The sequence below is a fragment of the Apteryx rowi genome, unplaced genomic scaffold (genome assembly GCF_003343035.1).
Source record: "Apteryx rowi isolate R43461 unplaced genomic scaffold, aptRow1 scaffold_64, whole genome shotgun sequence".
Lineage (NCBI taxonomy): Eukaryota > Metazoa > Chordata > Aves > Apterygiformes > Apterygidae > Apteryx > Apteryx rowi.
In genome coordinates, this window is record NW_020450916.1 from 1,812,220 (window position 1) to 1,830,363 (window position 18,144).

Below are 18,144 nucleotides of genomic sequence, written 5' to 3' on the forward strand. Positions count from 1 at the left end.
ACAATGACAAAGAAAAAACTTAAACTGTATTATTTTGCTGAATAATTTCATGAAGTGGATGATATTCTTAGGCCAAATTCATGATTTCTAAGCCCCAGTGCATATTTATGGCTCACCAAAAGTTGGCAATACATGCTTTCCCTTAATAGTAGTCTTGTTCTTGAAATGTGTTATGCTGGGGATTTCTTTTCATGCTCAGTGCGTGAATTTTCACACATTTTCATGCATAGAAGAAAGCCAAATTTTGAGAATGTCTTCTAAAAAAATAAATTATGTCTCTTTAGTTACACTTCAGAAGAGGCCAGAGATGATAAAAGCTGGGAACCTGCAGGCCGCCTGGCTGTGGGAAGGAGGGGGGCTGTTGTCTCCCATGCAGYGTGGGGAAGTCAAGGGGCTCCCTCGATGCTCAGCTCCAGCCCTGGTGGCCACCGCTTCTCCCAAGTGCCAATGGTGAAGAGCAGAGTAGAGAAAACCTCCCATCCACCGTCTAGGTTCTTGTTGCGCACCAGTCACCCAACTGGGACAAACTGGGCTGCCCAGTCCTTAAATTGCCTGCTCCAAAGAGTGTATTAGTCTACACAGTGAGCCTACAACAGGACAACTGCTGCTCAGGAGCGGCTCATTTCAAGAGCCTTGAACAAAAAACAACTAGTAAATTATTCCCTGATGGCTCTATCTCTGCATGTAGCTTGTCACACTGAAACACCTCACTACCTTTTGTACTTCCCTCTTCCTCCCACCTAATAATTTCCCCTCCTCCTTTTTTTTTTTCTTTACCTGATACCTTTTGTTTATTCTGTAAGCTATTTGAGGCAGAGGCTGTCACTTCCTATGTGTTTATGCAGTGCCTTGCACAAAGGCTGACGGCTTGAGATGGTATTAGAATCAGAGAGGGGGGTGGGATTTTCAAGGCACTAAGGAAAATTAGGCATTCACCTACCACTGACATTCAATAGGCTTTGAGTACCTTTCTCCCCTTTGAAAATCTACATTTACAAGTATAATAATTAAGATGTCTGTCATCACCAAAACATCCATTGTTAAAATATGACACAGCCTCCAAGTAGAGAAAACCTTCATTTAGAGCAGAGTTACTAACAAAAAGCWTTTTTTTTCCAGAGGCACTAAGACCTCATTTGTCTAGAATCATGCACAACAGTATTCAATATACATTGTGGAAGTATCATGTCTGTCTTGTTATATCATTGCACTAGTTAGCTATCCGCTGAGAAGCACTCACTCGAATTTAAGCACTAACACTGTAGCTTTTTTAAAAGAACATTTCCTATAAACAGAGATTTAAATGATCTTCTTTAAGTAAGTATTGTAATCTTTAATTGAATTCAAGACCTCTCCAAATGGAGCAAACAATCTCTGACTGATTACATCATTTGCTTCTATTCTATTTCAGACATGCACTGGTTTGTATTAATGTAAGCTTTTTTCATTAGCAATTGCTCTTCAGCTGCATATTTGCTTTAGTAACCTAATTAATGCCAGAAAGGTAACTTTTCTTCTTTTGCATTACAGCCTCTCAATGTAGTTGACACTCTTGGAGAGATTATGTATAAGTACAAATCAGAAGAATATTTAAAGGACAAAAATGAAACAAAGAAATTAAAAGTACATTTTCCATGAGATGGTGAGTGCCTTCATCTCCCCCTGACATCAAGATGGAATATGATTACTCAGCACCCAGCAGGACTGAGCCTTGGGACTCCTATGGGTCACTAGCACAGAAATTATTACATGCTGGTGGAATAAGAAAACAGGTATTAATGTAAAGAAGAAATTATGTCCTTAATTTGATTTAGTAACTTCCTAGGTCTGAGTTTGTTGCATGAATAACATAGCAATCTCCAGACAAATTTCAGCTTTGACACTGTGATTTTATCAATCTCTTCAAATCAGATCACAGGCATGATTGCAAGCTATATTCCAGTGCAGTCCCTGAATAACTGTACAGTCGTAATGACAACACAGATCCTATGAGGTAGAATATTTAGCCCTAGCTAAAGTAAACCACTATGGATTATGAATGCTCAGTTATAGACTCAGCACGCCATGTGCTGTAACTGCACTAAATATTAGGCACATTTTCCTCAGAAGGGTTAATTTCAGGCTCTTAGCTACAGAAATGGCCCTACCAAGCTGTCTTGAATGGGCTGCACTGAGGACTTGCAATGACAAGGCTAACAGGTGAGGGAGGCTGATCTTAACTTCTGCCCTCTGAACACGATTTGCAGAGGTGCTGTGTGCCTACAGAGGCTGCTGGAGCTGGGACGTGCCAGCAGCTCTGGATGGGACGTACTCAGCTAAGCCAGGCAGGGATGAAGGACTGCTGTGGTGGCACTGTGGTCACACTGCTCCAGCGGCAGCGAGGTGCTCCAAAAATGTGTACGCACTCTGATAAAGTTGGTATGAACCTTATTTCATTTCTGGAAAACAGAAAATCTTTGGAAGATCTTTTTGCCTAATCATCTGTTTTCCCTCTTCTGAAAAAAATGACAACTTGCCATAGTTAGCTTAAGAAACCCTTTTTCCCCCAGAATGCCATTAGAACACCTTCACAAAAAGAACTTCAGTGGCTAAACATCCAAACCAGGGAATTAAACATACTGGGGRATGTGCCCAGAAACTGAGGCCAGCAGGCAAAGCAACTGTATCAGTCAGCTCCCTTAGCCCACAGATCACACGAGGTGCCAGCTGGGAATGGGCCCTCTGACTCCCAAGTTATGGCTGGGGCTTGAGAGACTGCGAATTGGCAGAGGCCAAAAGCACACTGTTAGAACAGTTTAATTTAGTTTTACATTAATTTATTAGCATTGGTTTAGTCTAAATTCTTCCTCATTATGAGGATGTCCTGCACTTTTAGATGCAGATCTTCCTCTGTGCAAATTTGATGAGTTCTTACATTGCATTGTTGTAAAATACTGAGATCCGACTAGCTGGATAATAAAGTGGGAGACGCTATTTAGAAGAGAACTAATAACAAAGAAAATTTATGCCTATTTTACTAAAAACACTGTAGCTTACTATGACAAGCGTTAAAAAAAAATGCAACCTATGCTACATAATGGATGCTATTTTTATGAGGCAGCCATTTCCACATATCTCTAGTTGGGTTTTAGTTGCCTTTTTTTTCCTTTCCTTTCTCATGCACCTTAAGTAAGCAAGTAAAATTGCATTAAATTTATGTTTATTTAAATATACAAGTCAGAAATTTTTAATTTAAATGTTCTGCTTCGTTTTATAAGATAAAAATGATAATTTTTACTTTTACATCACCACAGTTTTCAGTGTGATATAAAGTGTAAAAAGCTACTACAGACAGAAAAGCTGAAGCATCAAGTTCAATGCCCTGATCAAATTCAAACAGTGAGTTGAGGTTTTACACAGAAAACAGGCAACTTAACCCCAGCCTCCCAGTCTAATCAGCATGTTCTCCTCCATTCCTGAGGAAATTAACCTCATCCATCACGTCGTGCTGCTGTTCCTCCCTACGGCCTGTGACACTTTCTTTGCTCCTTGTCCTACTTCTGGATCTCAGAGCAGAGCTGTCATGGCTTAATGGCACAGTGGGATCACAAGCAGGCGTGTGAACCAAGCGAACACAGGAAAAGTTTTTGGCAGTGTACATCTTTTTTTCTAAACATTTTAAATGCAGAACAAATGCAAAAGAATCTTCCCTGCCACAGAAATGGCCTGTTAAGTTACAGGTTTTTAGAGCCCAAAGTCTCAATGCTGTGACTCAGGATATCCACAAGTTAGGCATTAAGGTACTTAATTCACTCACCCATTTTTCCCTCTCCTTTTTCAGATAATTAAATTCCCCCATATATTATACAGTGATCCTGACAAAACCTGAAAGTTCCTAAATATATCACTAAATTCATGAGATGTAAATAGCCTCAAAAAACAGTAAACAACAGTCACCGACTTGGAGCCCGAGTCTCACAGGGTGCACAACACTCAATTCCTGTTGTAGCTACGGCCTCTCCCGAGGTATTCTGCCTGGGAAGATGCTCAATGATGGGACTAGAGAAAGTGCTAATACTCACTTTTCCAGCCTCTGCCAACTTTCTGCCTTCACACCTCCTTCCTGTTGCCTCTTCAAACTGGCTCTCATTTCTGTATCTCATGGATAAACTCACCGCTGTATTTCATTACCTCCAATTCCCTAAATCCTTCATTTCTACATTGAAACTAATCAGTGCTACCCACCAAAGGAAGAAACGGTACTTAAAATTACACAACGTGATGAAGATGGATAACTAGGGTACTTCAGGATGATAAAAATCTGAACAGGTAGCTTTGCCTAATTTAGAGTAACAGCAAGGTCCTCCCTTTCACTCTAACTGCTAATCAAAATCACATCCACAAGCAACTTACAGTACAGAATTTTTATCAGAAATACATGTGTTTCTCCCATAGGAACAATTTCATCTGCGGAGTGAATGCAATGTAGGAGGCCATACTCAAAGATGAGAAAACGTGCACAAAAGACATGAAAGCTGACTAACCTGACCAATAGGTTCTTTCGTCGGGGTCTTTCCTCTTCTAACGGTGCTCGTGGCCAACGTGGTGGTTGTTTCCATGACTGACGTTGACATCTCAGACTGCATCGCTGTGGCTGTGGACTCAGTTGTCATAGAGGAAGGCACTTCACCAACAAGTCTAACATTTCCTTCTATCACGATGTTGGCATCATTTTCGGCTGCCATATTCAAAACTTTCAAGCCATTGTAGTAAAGACCAGAGAGCTGGCCTTGGAATGGATGGCCACGTTCCTTGCCTCCAATTTTTATGGTTGCTTGGCTATTGAAGATTGTGAGCTGACGCCCTGTAAAGATAATATTATATACATGCAAAAATGTTGACTGTGAACTCTATACTCTACGAGGATGATAACAGATTTTCATGGGGTGAGTAATGAGAGCAATAAACTATAAGAAAAGGATTTGACTCATAATTCATTGCTTTTTAATGAGGTGTCCATGAAATGCATAAATTTTGAGAGTATCTCCATTTTCTTAATTTACCACATTTTTGGATTTTTTGCTAAAAGGCCAATCAAATACATTTGTAAATATGTTTATTACTACAAATGAAACCTTTCTCCCTTTTACCTGAAAGCAGTGTAAAGCTTTTGGGTGTGTGTCAAGAATACCAGGTTTCTAATTCCTTAAGTTTACTTTTTCTTCAAGACTGCCAACATTTCAAAGATTTTTCCATGCAATACAACATAGGGACTGCAGCTTTTAAGTATGTACATGTGAGTTTATGTATGTATACACATATATAAATATATATATATACACACACACACAGAGTTTATATATATGCAAACATGTCATTGTTAAGTGAATTTTAAAGAATGTGTTATGCGATAATCTGTCATAGCTATGTATAAGTGAATAAAATATTTACATTTTTAATTAAATGTTTCCTTTTTGTATTTAAATGTTTATTTTCCTTCRTCATACACACTGAAAAGAAACACATGGTTCACACTGAGTATCTCAGAGGCAGAGAATTCAAGAATAGATGTCTGATTGGCTTTCAGCAAGGCTATCAATTAAAATAAAAGATTTTAGATGTAAAAGCGGCTTCAGAAATGATACACATACCGATGGAGAAATCATGGCACATTTCCATTAAACAGAGAAAACCTCAGCAACAGTACCACTCTTATTAAATAGAATAGTCACTTTAGCAGATTGGTTTCTGCTCATAAAAAGCATGCACACAACTTTAAGTTCTGTTTTAATTAGTGTTTGTTCCAAAATCCCCTTAGAAGGTTGCAAACGTTAAAGGGACTTCATTTTGATTGGCAATTCATATTGCCCACTATTTAAGATACCTACAGTTTAAACAAATTTTTGTTTCAGGACCATAATGAAGATATCATAACTACATATATTTTTAGTTAATAATTTAGATGCTGGAACATGTAATATAATCTATGAATGATTTATAATTTTTGGTTAATGTTTGCTATGAGTACCTTCATAGATTGAGTTAGTGGATTATATTTAACAGTCCCTTTAACCTTAAGTTAACAGGGTAAGATTATTAAACAGCTGGTACTTCTAGAAATGTATAGAAATTATTATACAAGGTATGCAAATATTACTCTATATTTTACTTTTTTAAATTTGTTTTTAATTTAGTTTTACTGAAATTTATTTTTTATGTTTATTAGTGTTACAATGAAGTACTACTTGGTTATGTTCAAATTATTTTTTTATTTGAAGTTTTAATCAATGTTTTTTTACCTTTGTCGAGTAGCCATTCATCAACTACTCGACCAAGTCGATATGGAATTCGCTGTCTAGCAATCGCCAGGCGCTCGTTATCATTGTTTCCTTTAAAGTTTAAAGAGACATTTCATTGGTTAAAATCTGTAAGGTCAAAGGTTAAAAGTTAATACTTAAAGCTTGAGCTATACAGTTGCCACATGATTTTTTGAAATTTGGAATTTTAAAAAGTGCTACCTAGAACATTTCATGGTTCAGACTTTTCATTCATTCATTTATTTTATTTTAGCAAACAAAATTATTCCTATGTTAATTGAAAATTAGAAATCTGCATTTGAGCTAGGTTATTAAACTTATGTTATAGACAGACCCAAAAAACAAATTTAAACATCATAGAATGGCTTTACAAAAAATGATCATTGACCTCAGGGTTTTGTCTGTTTTGATGTTTCTTATTAACTAGTTAAACATGTTCAGGTGAAACAGGTTTAATTTTTCAAAAGACATCCAACCTCTCACTCCAGGTTAGTCATTTAAAGAAGAACACAAGCCTTAATCACCATCTAAGGCACACTTACTTCTGCTGTCTAGAAATAGACCTTCCATAACTTATTTCCTAGTCAGAAAAAAGACATTCTCATTCAGATTTAAATAAATTCCAGAGATTCAAATATATCGTACAGAATAGATCAAGGTATCCACCATTTGTACACTCTAACGGGACATGTTGACAATGTCTTTTACCGAAGGAACACCAAGGCTTTGACAAAAGTGACTTACTGAAAGGTAACCTGGTTCTGAAATGTGGCAGGGTTTAAAAATTTAGTAAGAGGCCATCTTTAATGGTGTTTCATAAATTAAGAACTACCTAGAATTCAGCAATACAAAACACAAACTTGGCATATTTGCAAACTGTATCTATTCTTAGTCTGTGCAGAGAACTTTGATTGCTTACAATAAAACAATGAGAGAGAAAATAAGGCCAATATAGTCAGAAAAATCAGACAACCAGGAGCAATTAAAAAATTGCTTTAAATATCTATTTCCAATTACAGATTTTTGTCTTTTAATGATATAGTTAGGATCCCTCAGAAAACCCTCCAGGCATTACTGTCTTCTATTTAAAACATTTCTCAGGAGAATAGTAAACCTAAGTATTTCCTTGAATATACAGGTTTTTGGTGGTGGTATTATTTCAGACCAACAATACCTTTTCTTTCCATTGTACTGGTTTGTATTAGTTAAGAATCTGAGAGATAAGAAAACCCAGGTGAGTAAAAAGCAGCCATTCCTAATTCGGGTCCCAAGCCACAGTCAATCTTACTACTCAAATGTGCAAATTCTCTTTGACTTCAACCAGCAAACGTCCTATATCTGCAGTGGAAATGGTAAATAAAGGACAGCGTAGTCCACGTAGTGCTCAAGAATACATTTATTTGAGCTAACAGGATCCTACTGCCAATTATCAAAACAAAGAATTATCAAAATTCAGGAACTCAATCCTCTAGTTCATCAGGCAATTACTACTGATATCAGCAACACAAGCCATACCAGGGTAGCAGGAAAGGGTCTGTACTGTAGCCCYCAGAAAGAGCGAGAGCAACAGCTTCTGTTCCAAAAAAACAGTGTTGGTTTCATGCAGATACTTTTTCTGCAGTGACATGGACTGTTACTTACCCTATTTCACATCTCCTTCATTTGCTTTAATATGGACATAGTTCACTATGCCAGAAGCCAATATATTTCTTTGGAGAAATGCCCTTTTCCTGTCCACTTTTCAATATGCCATGTGAATTTCTATATGCATTAAAAAGTGTGCATGTGTATCTATAAAAATATATGCATATATATTTTTTCATACTGACATTTTGCTCTACTTTCAACTTTCAAAAGCATTCTGCATAAAACAATATTTTAGGGAAGCTTTTCTTCTTCCTTTCCAAAAAGCAAGCATTTAGAATAAGGCTTCAGAACAYGGCCTTTGTGATGTTGTGAGAATACAGAATGTCCTAATTTTTTTTTCCCTGTTATTGTCCTTAAAATCACAGTTCTTCACACCCTGGACCTGAAACTGGCTCCTTCACATCTGACAAACTCCCTGTGACTAAATGGAAATTTGAGAAGTACAGGAAAAATGTTAGCGATTTCATGTGATCAACATGGGAAAAAAGACAAGTAGATGTGGTCCGCCATGTTTTTTTTTCTGGATTTTATCTTCTGTTGTTAAAAAAAAAATTATAGCAATGGGTTAACAATTGACATTCCTTGACAGCTGGTTATGTTTAACACTTATGTCTAGCTTTTCAGTAAGATTATACAGCTTTTACTGAAACATTATCTGTTGATTCAGCAAGTAAGTGAGAGAATGTCCCATTTCCAAATGGCTTACTTAAAACAAATGAATCATGAGGTTTTGTTCTGTTTTTTTTCCCTATATTTAAAAAAAAGAGGGGGGTGTCATCTCCTACATCATTTATAAAAAAGCCTAAATTGTTCAAAAGAGGTTTTTGAGCATRCAGAATTCATTAAAGCAATGGAAAAAAAAAATCTCATGGAAGTCGATCTTCAGATTCACTGCTTACCACATGATACCTTGCGTAAAAAAATGCTCCCCAGAGTGCAGAAGAATCATGAAGTTGTATCAGAATGAAATGAGATTTGCAACTTCATACACTGGGAAGGCATCAAATGCTATGCTGTTGAACCAGCCACTGGGCATAAGCTAGGAACAGTTGGTAGAAGGACGCCCTGTGGTCACCAAGTCTAGCTCCCTAATACTATGGCTTGCCTGTACTATAATTCTCTTGCTAACACTGGATTCATCCTGGACCAGGTTTCTTGCTCCCTCCACTTCTACTTGGCAGCTGCTCCAAGGCATCACTATGGTGACTGTGGAAACTCTGCTGTGAATTACCAGCATAAATTTAGTCCTGGCCAGTTTATACATTTCTTTGAATTATTTCATTAAAAAGTCCATACAGCGTATGATTTTTGAGAATACTGCACCCTATTATAATGCAATTCTATCCATAAATTATGTTTTATCCTACGTGCAGCAGTCTTGTACCACTGGGAGCTAACTACAAATGAAAAGCAAGAAAATAGCCATTTGATTTGTAAAGGTTACACAAAAAATAATTGCTGATTACATTAGTCCATCCCTCATCAGAGAAAAATTGCATAGTCAAATGCATCTCAATATGACACTATTATATTAGCTTAAATTCTTCTAGTATATAATATAAATGGAAGGGCTAGGAGGAAATGGTGTGGAACTTGTCCAACTTCAGTTTGAAGGAGAACACGTAAGTTTAGAAATAAATAAAACTAGTAGACACATAGGTGACTTGAGCACATTCAAGAAATTTGATATCACAGAATTAACAAGTACATTAAAAATAATGGAAACAACATCAAAGCAACAAAAATCCTATTATTACGTTGTGAAAACCACACATCTTTTCAATAACTGCCTCTTCCTGAACAGCTGTTTTGGGTCAGCTACAATAAATCTGTATAGGCTCACCAAATTCTGTAAAACTATATGCATTTACTTCATCCGGTGATCTCATTTCTTGTAGGGAAAACAAACACCACATACTGTTTTTTTTAGGAGTATTCATTGCACACTTTTCATGATTCCTTTTTTTTAAGCTATTTTTACCAATATAGTGAACTATAAGGAACTTCTTCAGTAAAAATACTTTCAGGAATGTTACTTAAATATTTTCATACTCTAAATAAACTTGTGGCCTTGAGATTTTATTTCCCTAACCTTTATGAAAGATTAAGTGCTTTGGCATGCATGCTTTTCAAGAGTAATTCAGAGAAAACAACTAATATGCGTAAACAACGATATGCCTAAACTTTAATTGTAGACAGCTATGTGACTATCCAGCATGACACTTCTTGGTTATATGGCTGAGATTTCTTTGATTAAAAAAGCTGGGTACAAATGAATCACTCAGGATGTGCACTGTGACACTGTCTACCCTGACTGAATTCTAGATGGCTTCATTCTTCTACCAAATAGATAATATTTTGTCACAACACAGCATTAATTCTGTATGAGCAGAAAGACTTCAAGGGAATAACAATAATTTCAAGAATCAAGGTAAGCAGAGAGGAGCAGCAAAGGTCAAATCTTTGAGTCGGATCTAAATCTTGTGGTAAGATTGAGAAGAAACAGTCCAAAACAACCTTAATCATACCTTTATATCTATAGGTCAGCTGGGACAGACCAACTATGTGAACTTCACTAATATGTATTTTATTCCTCCTGATTTATTAYATTGTCAGTGCTGGAGTGTAATTCCATTTTGTTCTCTGAAATAAAGGTGTCAGTTATTGATGTGAAATAACAGCATCCTTGAAAGAGAATAAGTAGAAGGTTGAAAATCGAGAGTCTGTGAAGAACAACCTAAAGACTAGAGAATATTTTCTTTGAAACAAACCCTTTAACAGAATACAAATTCACCTTGTTAATCCTAGTGATCTGTTAGGGAAATAAATAACACAAAATGATGAAACCAAGGTCTATCACCATTTATAAACACCGCCCCCCTCCAATTTTGCTCATCATGATCCTGGCACTGCTGTTTCTGAATCATGACCCTCTTGACATCAGCAAGAGTCTTCTCAGAGGAAGGCAGAGACCCATATCATTCCTCCAGATGCAGTCAGGGAAGAAACCTGACTGAAAGCAACTGTGCAGCACAAGAAGATGCCACAGAGGCTCTGTTGTACAGAGGCAAACAACCCTTCTGTTCCCAGTTCACAGAGTGTTTCATGGACCAAGCTAGGAAATAAAAGCACAATCTAACTGGTGCTTGGTAATAGCCCATAATAAAGTTCTTTCCAATCATATATTAATTACTATGTACACACACATATATATTTATGTTAGAATAAACTGAAAACATACAACTTTGGTCTAAAATTTGTATAACATGATATTGCACATGTTGCCTGCCTCTTCCCAGTAGAAGAGGAAGTGATACTGTAAGTGTTATCAACTGCAAGCGCAAACGTCTATACAGCTTGCACACGTAACACTGGTGTTCGCACTGGCTCCATTTCTTGGCTATACATCGATGCTTTCAGTGTTGTCACAGTCCCAATGTAAATTGGATGTTAACAGTATGATAGACTCGGACTGCAATGAGCTTTGAGTAGCCAGTATACAGACATTCTCTAAAGCTATAATAAGATTCAAATATAATTACTGTCTTCGACTGTCATCTAAGGAACTCAGTGGCTATGTCTACATTGCTCTATTTGATCAAGACCCCTTAGAGAGGCCATTTGGGCTAGAACTCCCTGCCTGCATGTACACTGCAGACCCAGAGTATGTCTCCAGACTTCCCCTCCGCACTGTACCGTGACTGGGGTGTCCTAGGGCATAACCTTACCTCACCTGCCACTCTAGATCCCTAGCAAAGCCTTATTCCTAACAAACCTAGCTCCTAAACAATCTGCAGCACATCCCATCCTGTGATCCTGCCCGTTACCTTCATAGACAGCCCTGCTATTATCCACAAGCATCTTGAACTTGGCAGCCATCAGTAGCTTGCCTTTATTCCTGCAAAGCAAGATCACCTTTTCCATCACAACACCCTGGATTCAGGATAAACAGACCTGAGACTGGGCTGGATGGGGCAGAGGACTAGGGATCCAGGTGAGCCCAGCAAATCACTGTGCTTGTGGGACACCGATACTGCCCCAACCTGTATTTCTGATGAGTGCTCACAGAGTCGGCTATCCACTATTTGATCCAAGAATGTGAAAGTTCTGGATGGATCAGATAAGGCTATGTGCCTTTTTCAGTCCCTAAAATATGCCAGCACTACCTGTTACAATCTGGAGGAGGAGGAGGAACTGCGATAGGCTAAAGTAGGAAAGAGGAAGAGCGGGTCTTTGTAGCAGGGGCACAGACCACTTATGACAGGACTTTTTCCACTTTTATCTGTGTATCCATATTTTCTTGCATACTGGACATCATTGCTACCTGCTCAAAACAGAGCAGTTGCCCAGGTAAAGGAGGAGCGGAGATGGGACTGGATGGAGTATACACTAGCTGAAATCCTATATGTGCAATAAATGGCTCAATGCGAGTGACCAGCATTGCCCCAGGTTCGGATTGGACAGTTGCTAGGAAATTTGGTTTCTTTGGTAATCCTGCTCCTGGTGTTTAGCTGGCCAAGCTGAAACAAGAACCCAAGAAGAAGAACAGAGAAATAAGCACTTTGTCTCTGAAAACCCAAAAGACAGAAAGAATGCAGGTGCTCTTGCCATGCTGGGCCAGGCATCTGGAGGCCATGAAGGTGTTAGGCGCAGCACTACAGCATGGGCCCTGTCCACAGCCTTGTATATAGTTCACGCTCGCAGACTAAAACCTCAGGCAGTGGCTTTCCAAGTGTGGGACTGCTCAGACCATCTGGGGGATTTCTCCTTTCCCATTTTAATTACACTGTTTTAAGATACTCTTAAGGATGCTCCAAGGCCACTTGGAATGAGGATAATCAAGGAACTAACTTCAAGAATCCTACAGAGGACACTTTTACAGGTCTATACAGACATTAACTGTATAGGAGTTAGAGGAATGGGTCTATTAACAGGAATTTTAGGTAAGCTGTACACTCAATAGAGTTAAAACATGTCAACAATAGCAGGAAAACTCTTAAAATATCCTCTGATAGTTTCTAACTCCCCAAAGCGGGAGTGTTCTCTTTCGGAAAATCTCAGGTCCCTGCTTGGCCTAAGGCACTGAAAGCTAAATACCCTTAAGGTTGATTTTGGCCTCCTCCAGTGTTCAAAAGGAAGGTAGACAAAAATTCTAGAATGTATATTTTTTCCTGTTGGACATATTCAGCTCACAGAATGACTGACAGCAGTCTTCATAGCAGAGTATTCTGCCATTCACTGGTGGTTTGTAATATAGCTAAACACAAAGCAAGAACTTAGGCTGCCTTGAAAAAGAATCCTATTCCCAGACTGACTGAAAGATATATGTGTAGCTTGATTCCCAGGCCACTGTCTTCACCGATACTACAAACTGTACTTAAACATCTTATGTTCAGCCGCAAGCTCTGTGCTTCATGCTTGCATATTAACTATACTAATCTTAAATCATATTCTAAAACTTGCTACATGATGAAACTGAGACCTCTCATTAACCTTTCAGGGAGATCTGAACCTTTGCTTCAAATCAACTACCTTCCGCTCTGTTTTGGTTTTGATTATTTTTCCCCAAATTAATTAGTAATTAAACTAAGAGTGTGCTCTTCCTGACTCTCACTTCCTCACTATAATGCAATATCTTTCTTGGTTTGTGCAGTGTTGGATTGCTTACACTGAGAGATTGGTGTATTATATCAAAAGCAAGCAAGAGAAGATGAAAAGCAACAAGAAGGAGATAAGAAAACATAGGACTTGCCTGATAAATTAAAGGTCATATTCTGTTATCAGGCTTTTTAAAAAGATCCTTTGTACTGCCTGTGCACCATTTAAGGAGCTAATACTGTATGGCTGCTGCTAAAATAGGCAGGAAAATTGATAGAAATCATTAAAGAGCAAGATTAAAGTATAAAAAATGAATTGTTATAAGTACAGTACCATGCCCCACATCATTCTGAGTGTGACATTTTGCAGTTCTCTAAGGTAAAAGGACTCTGAACTATTTCTAAATCATAATGTCACAGCATTTAAGGTTACTTTCCCCATAGAAATTTAACCAGAAGTTGGCTGTAATCTGGTTCTTATTCAAGTTTTTCAACAACTGGAAAATGGAGGATATTTCAACCCTACTGTATCTAAAATTACATAGGTCTGAGATAGCAACTATGCAATATGTTCTTCTGACTCTCACTGAGGTAGCAATCTAGATGATCTTCATTTCATGTTAGCAAAGAGCTGTTATATAGAATGTCTCTTGACAGAAATAATGCTCACATTATATAAATGAACAGTGGCAAATGGAAAATACTGTGCTCAGCTCTTATTTTAAATTTCTATTGGCCTGCATCCCCATGAGTATCTAGTATTCAAGCAGAAGCCATCAATAAGAAAGGTCTTATTAACTATGCACAGAATAGGACACACTGTCAAAAGGTCATTACTGATATCATTACATTTTATTGTATTCAATGAAAAAATTAAAAGCTTTGGGAAATTCTATATTTTTTTTATGTATTACTTCTGGATCACTAGCAACATTAAAAATTATTTGAACAACTTGAAACAATTAAAAAAACCTCTCAGGGTTAAACTCTGCACTTGGTTATGTAATTTATAAGAGAAAATAGAGTTTGGCCTTCAGCTGTGTTCAGCTAAGCCACTGCAATTGCGCTGGCCTAGCAGGCTGTTTGGAGGGAAAGCAGGGTGCAGTGAGAACAATTTCACATTCATTACATGACCAGAGACATAAAAATCATAAGAAATACAAAGCACTCAGCATCAACCATCACTAACAGAGAACAGGGTAACTTGACTGCAGCTCCAAAAATTAAAAATGTTGATTTCAGGTTCTTTCATGAAGCATGAAAATCCTGGAGTTAACCATCATTATGCCCCAAAGTGCTGGACCACACAGGTGCTTTGTCACAATCACTACATCTGCCTAGGCTGTGTCAGCTCATTCTCCGAGGGTTGTGCATGATTACACCCAAGCTGAGGGAAACAACCAAAGAGAGGTCATTATTTGGACAAGCCTTTGCCAAGTAGAAGAAACCGAATGCACCCATACCGATAGCAAATGGCATTTAAGAGATAAAAATCTGTTCAGTGTCAGCAGTGCAACAAAAAAAGTAGCCCTTGGCCAAAGCAAGCCCCAGACTTTCCATTCTGTCTAAAAGTGGCATTTCAATTTGTGTATTTATGCCTTGCAGACGTTTTACTATAAAAGAATAATCTATTTCAAATGGAAAGGTTTAAACTTGTACACATACTTTTTTTAACGCTTTTGGCAAGGCACAGAAACAGAAACTGTAAATAATAGAAACAGATGTTCACTGAGATAAAAGCAGAGAAGTGCTTTAGGACTGCAGAACTATAATGAGCAGTCCACCACACAACAGCATAATGGCTGTGGGTGGACCCCCAGCAGTGATTTAGTTTTCTGTCTTAAAAAGTGAAATAATCTGATTCTCTAATTACAAAAAAAAAAAACAAAAAAAAAACAAAAAAAACCCCACCCCCCAAAAAAACTGCACTAATATTTTCCATTTAAATTCATCTGAGATATCTAGTGCCTCACTGTATTTCTTTGAAATATAACTGATCTTTGTTTTAAATCTGCAAGGTGTTTGCAATTAACAAAGTATTTCCTCTTGCGATTATGCTTCATCTTGTTTTTTACACATTGCCAAACTACGAYTGAGAATTACTGTGAACGTTTTATTTTGCTGTGAAATTACGATCTTGAAGAAAATTAAGAACTGTGTTGCTCAAATAGCAAGGATTTCTATGTTAAAACTTTTTCTAGAGAATTTCCTTCCATTATGGTTTAGGAAGTTCTCGAGGGAGGAAAGCCATGGTTATCATAATGCGTTTATCACTTTCCTGAACTCTGTTTCATGAGTTCTCCTATACTCCTTTGCTCTGTGTCAAAGTGGGAGGAAGAGCCACTGCTGAATAAAGCAGCTGTGAGGGGGAATGAGCATGAGACAGACTGCCACTAACCTCTCCTACAGAGACGCCACTTTGGCGCACCCCACTAACATACAGATCTGACCTGCGCCAGCTATATCGAGATACCCAAATTCTTTAAGCTCTTGTCCAGAACACACTTTCATGCAAGGAGTTACTCTGTTTTAAAGATAGCAAGGCCACATTTAAAACGGACAACCTAAAGCTGGCATCTGACTGACATACAGGTAGAAATTTATTGGCTTGATTTTCAGAGTTAATCTGAGCTGAAACATCAAAATGAAAAAAACAATCATTACTGGACAATTTAAGTCTACATGAATTTGCGAGGAAATATGTAATCACTAGTCAACTGTCAATATGTTTCATTTTTCATTTTCTTTTACAAAAATCCATTTGTCAATGCAGCTACCAAGAAGTAAACTTTACTTCTACTTTGAAATACTTACGAAATGTTAAATAGGCAAAAGAACAACCTTTGAAGGAAAATAGCTCTGCTAGCACAATTTACACATCCACTTTTCCTCAGGAAACTACTTGACCTTTTCAAAAACATACTGACAACCAGTATGTGGAAGAAATTAGATAAGGATATTATCATCTTACCAACTTTATGAATTCTAGTAGTTTCAAATGACATGAAGCACTAATAAATTACTAAAATATAATGCAATATGCTATTTAAAGTATTTTTATTTTTAAATGATTGGTACTAAGAATGATAAAGTATTAAATAAACACCTAATTTTAAGCAGATAATACATTAACGGCTAAAATGTGCAAACACCTTACTAAAAAATATTAAGGCATTACAATTTAATAAATACTATTTAAGATGAAATTCAGAACTCTAAGAAGGAAGGGCTCTGTCATTCCATCAGTTCATGATCACCATCATACATGAAAGTACTGGCATGGAATCAATAGATTAGATGGGAACAGACAACTTTACTTACAACTCTTGCTTTTATTAATGCATGCACACATCTGTCACTACTTCCAAGGCAGAACACTAGAGCTTATAAACAAACTTTCAAGGCTATGTCTAAAGTATATCCAATTAAGATTAAAATATGTCTGACTACCAGGATGGATTGCTACTATCAGTAAATCACAAGGCTAAATCACCATTTTGACAACAATCATAGTATATCCCATTTTGTTTTCTGCACAGAACCGTCTTGRTCATCATGTCCACAGAGCAATGGCAGATAAGGAAAGTGTAAAGACAGTAGATCATTTTTGACAGACCTCTGCAACATGGCTCATCTCTGCAGCTCGGCTGAAAAGCTGTATGCAGGCCTATTCTACAGAATATTCTTTAACAAAAGTCAGCTGGTCAAAAAATACATGCAACAGACTGTAAGATATCAGATAAAATGGTTGAGCAAGCAACTAATTAATAAGCATTTTCCTAGCTACAAAGCTTAGAAAGAAAAAGATATGTTAAGATTGGGGATAATATTTTTAGTATTCACTTTCTGCTCTTTTGCAAACATGTTCTTAATTTAATTCAATAGGAATGACATGTTTAAAGTTATTCTATAGGACAGCATTGTTTCTGGACATACAAATTATACCTGGAACTGTGTTCTATTTTCTGGTATGACTTGTTTAATTCCTGGGAAGCTACAGCTATATTAAGAACTCAATGCTAGCACAGCCCTTAAGTATTCTTATATTGATAAAATACTCCTAATATAGACATAGGCCTGGTCTGATCTGCATATCACAGGATATGAATATTGACCTGCCTGATCCTGTATTTAGCCATAAAACTATTGTTTGGTTAATTCATAACCGGTAATGGGCTCCAACAGGTCTTCCAGGAAAATATCWTATCCTAATATGATGACATGCAGTAAAGGAAGTCTTAGAGTAATGAATTCCAAGGCTCACTGTTGAAATCATGTGCTCTACTTCTGGCTTGAATTTCTCTGGCTTGAGCTTCCATTACTTGGTTCTGATTATGACTTTCTAGAAACAGCTAAAGAGCCCTGTAAGTATCCAGTATTTCCTCCCCTGAAAGTACTTATACTGTAATCAAGTCATTTCTTCATTTTCTTTTTGACACTATAAATCAATCGAGATGGAACCTCTTCTGGGATCCTTTTACACACGCTCCAGTTTTTTCCACAGAAGCACAGACACCAGACCTCAATACCTGTATTCCAAAGCTGGTTTCAAAGTTCTGTAAAAGGGGGCAAAATCCTCACCAATTCCTAATTTTAGCCTTTTG

The 18,144-nt window shown here is 37.4% G+C and overlaps 1 protein-coding gene across 19 annotated transcripts in view; it reads right to left on the reverse strand.

Moving 5' to 3' along the window:
- Positions 1–18,144, reverse strand: part of NRXN1 (neurexin 1) — a 718,052-nt gene that overhangs the window by 95,764 nt on the left and 604,144 nt on the right. For 11 of the 19 annotated variants that reach the window (XM_026084416.1, XM_026084409.1, XM_026084415.1 and 8 more), the window contains 2 exons: positions 6,279–6,368; positions 4,524–4,843 (listed from right to left, as the gene is read on the reverse strand). In XM_026084416.1, the coding sequence (XP_025940201.1) occupies positions 4,524–4,843; positions 6,279–6,368 (410 nt within the window). Of the gene's footprint in view, positions 1–4,523; positions 4,844–6,278; positions 6,369–6,838; positions 6,869–11,645; positions 11,655–18,144 lie in introns of all 19 variants that reach the window. The other 8 variants (XM_026084422.1, XM_026084418.1, XM_026084417.1 and 5 more) reach the window with 3 other exon arrangements.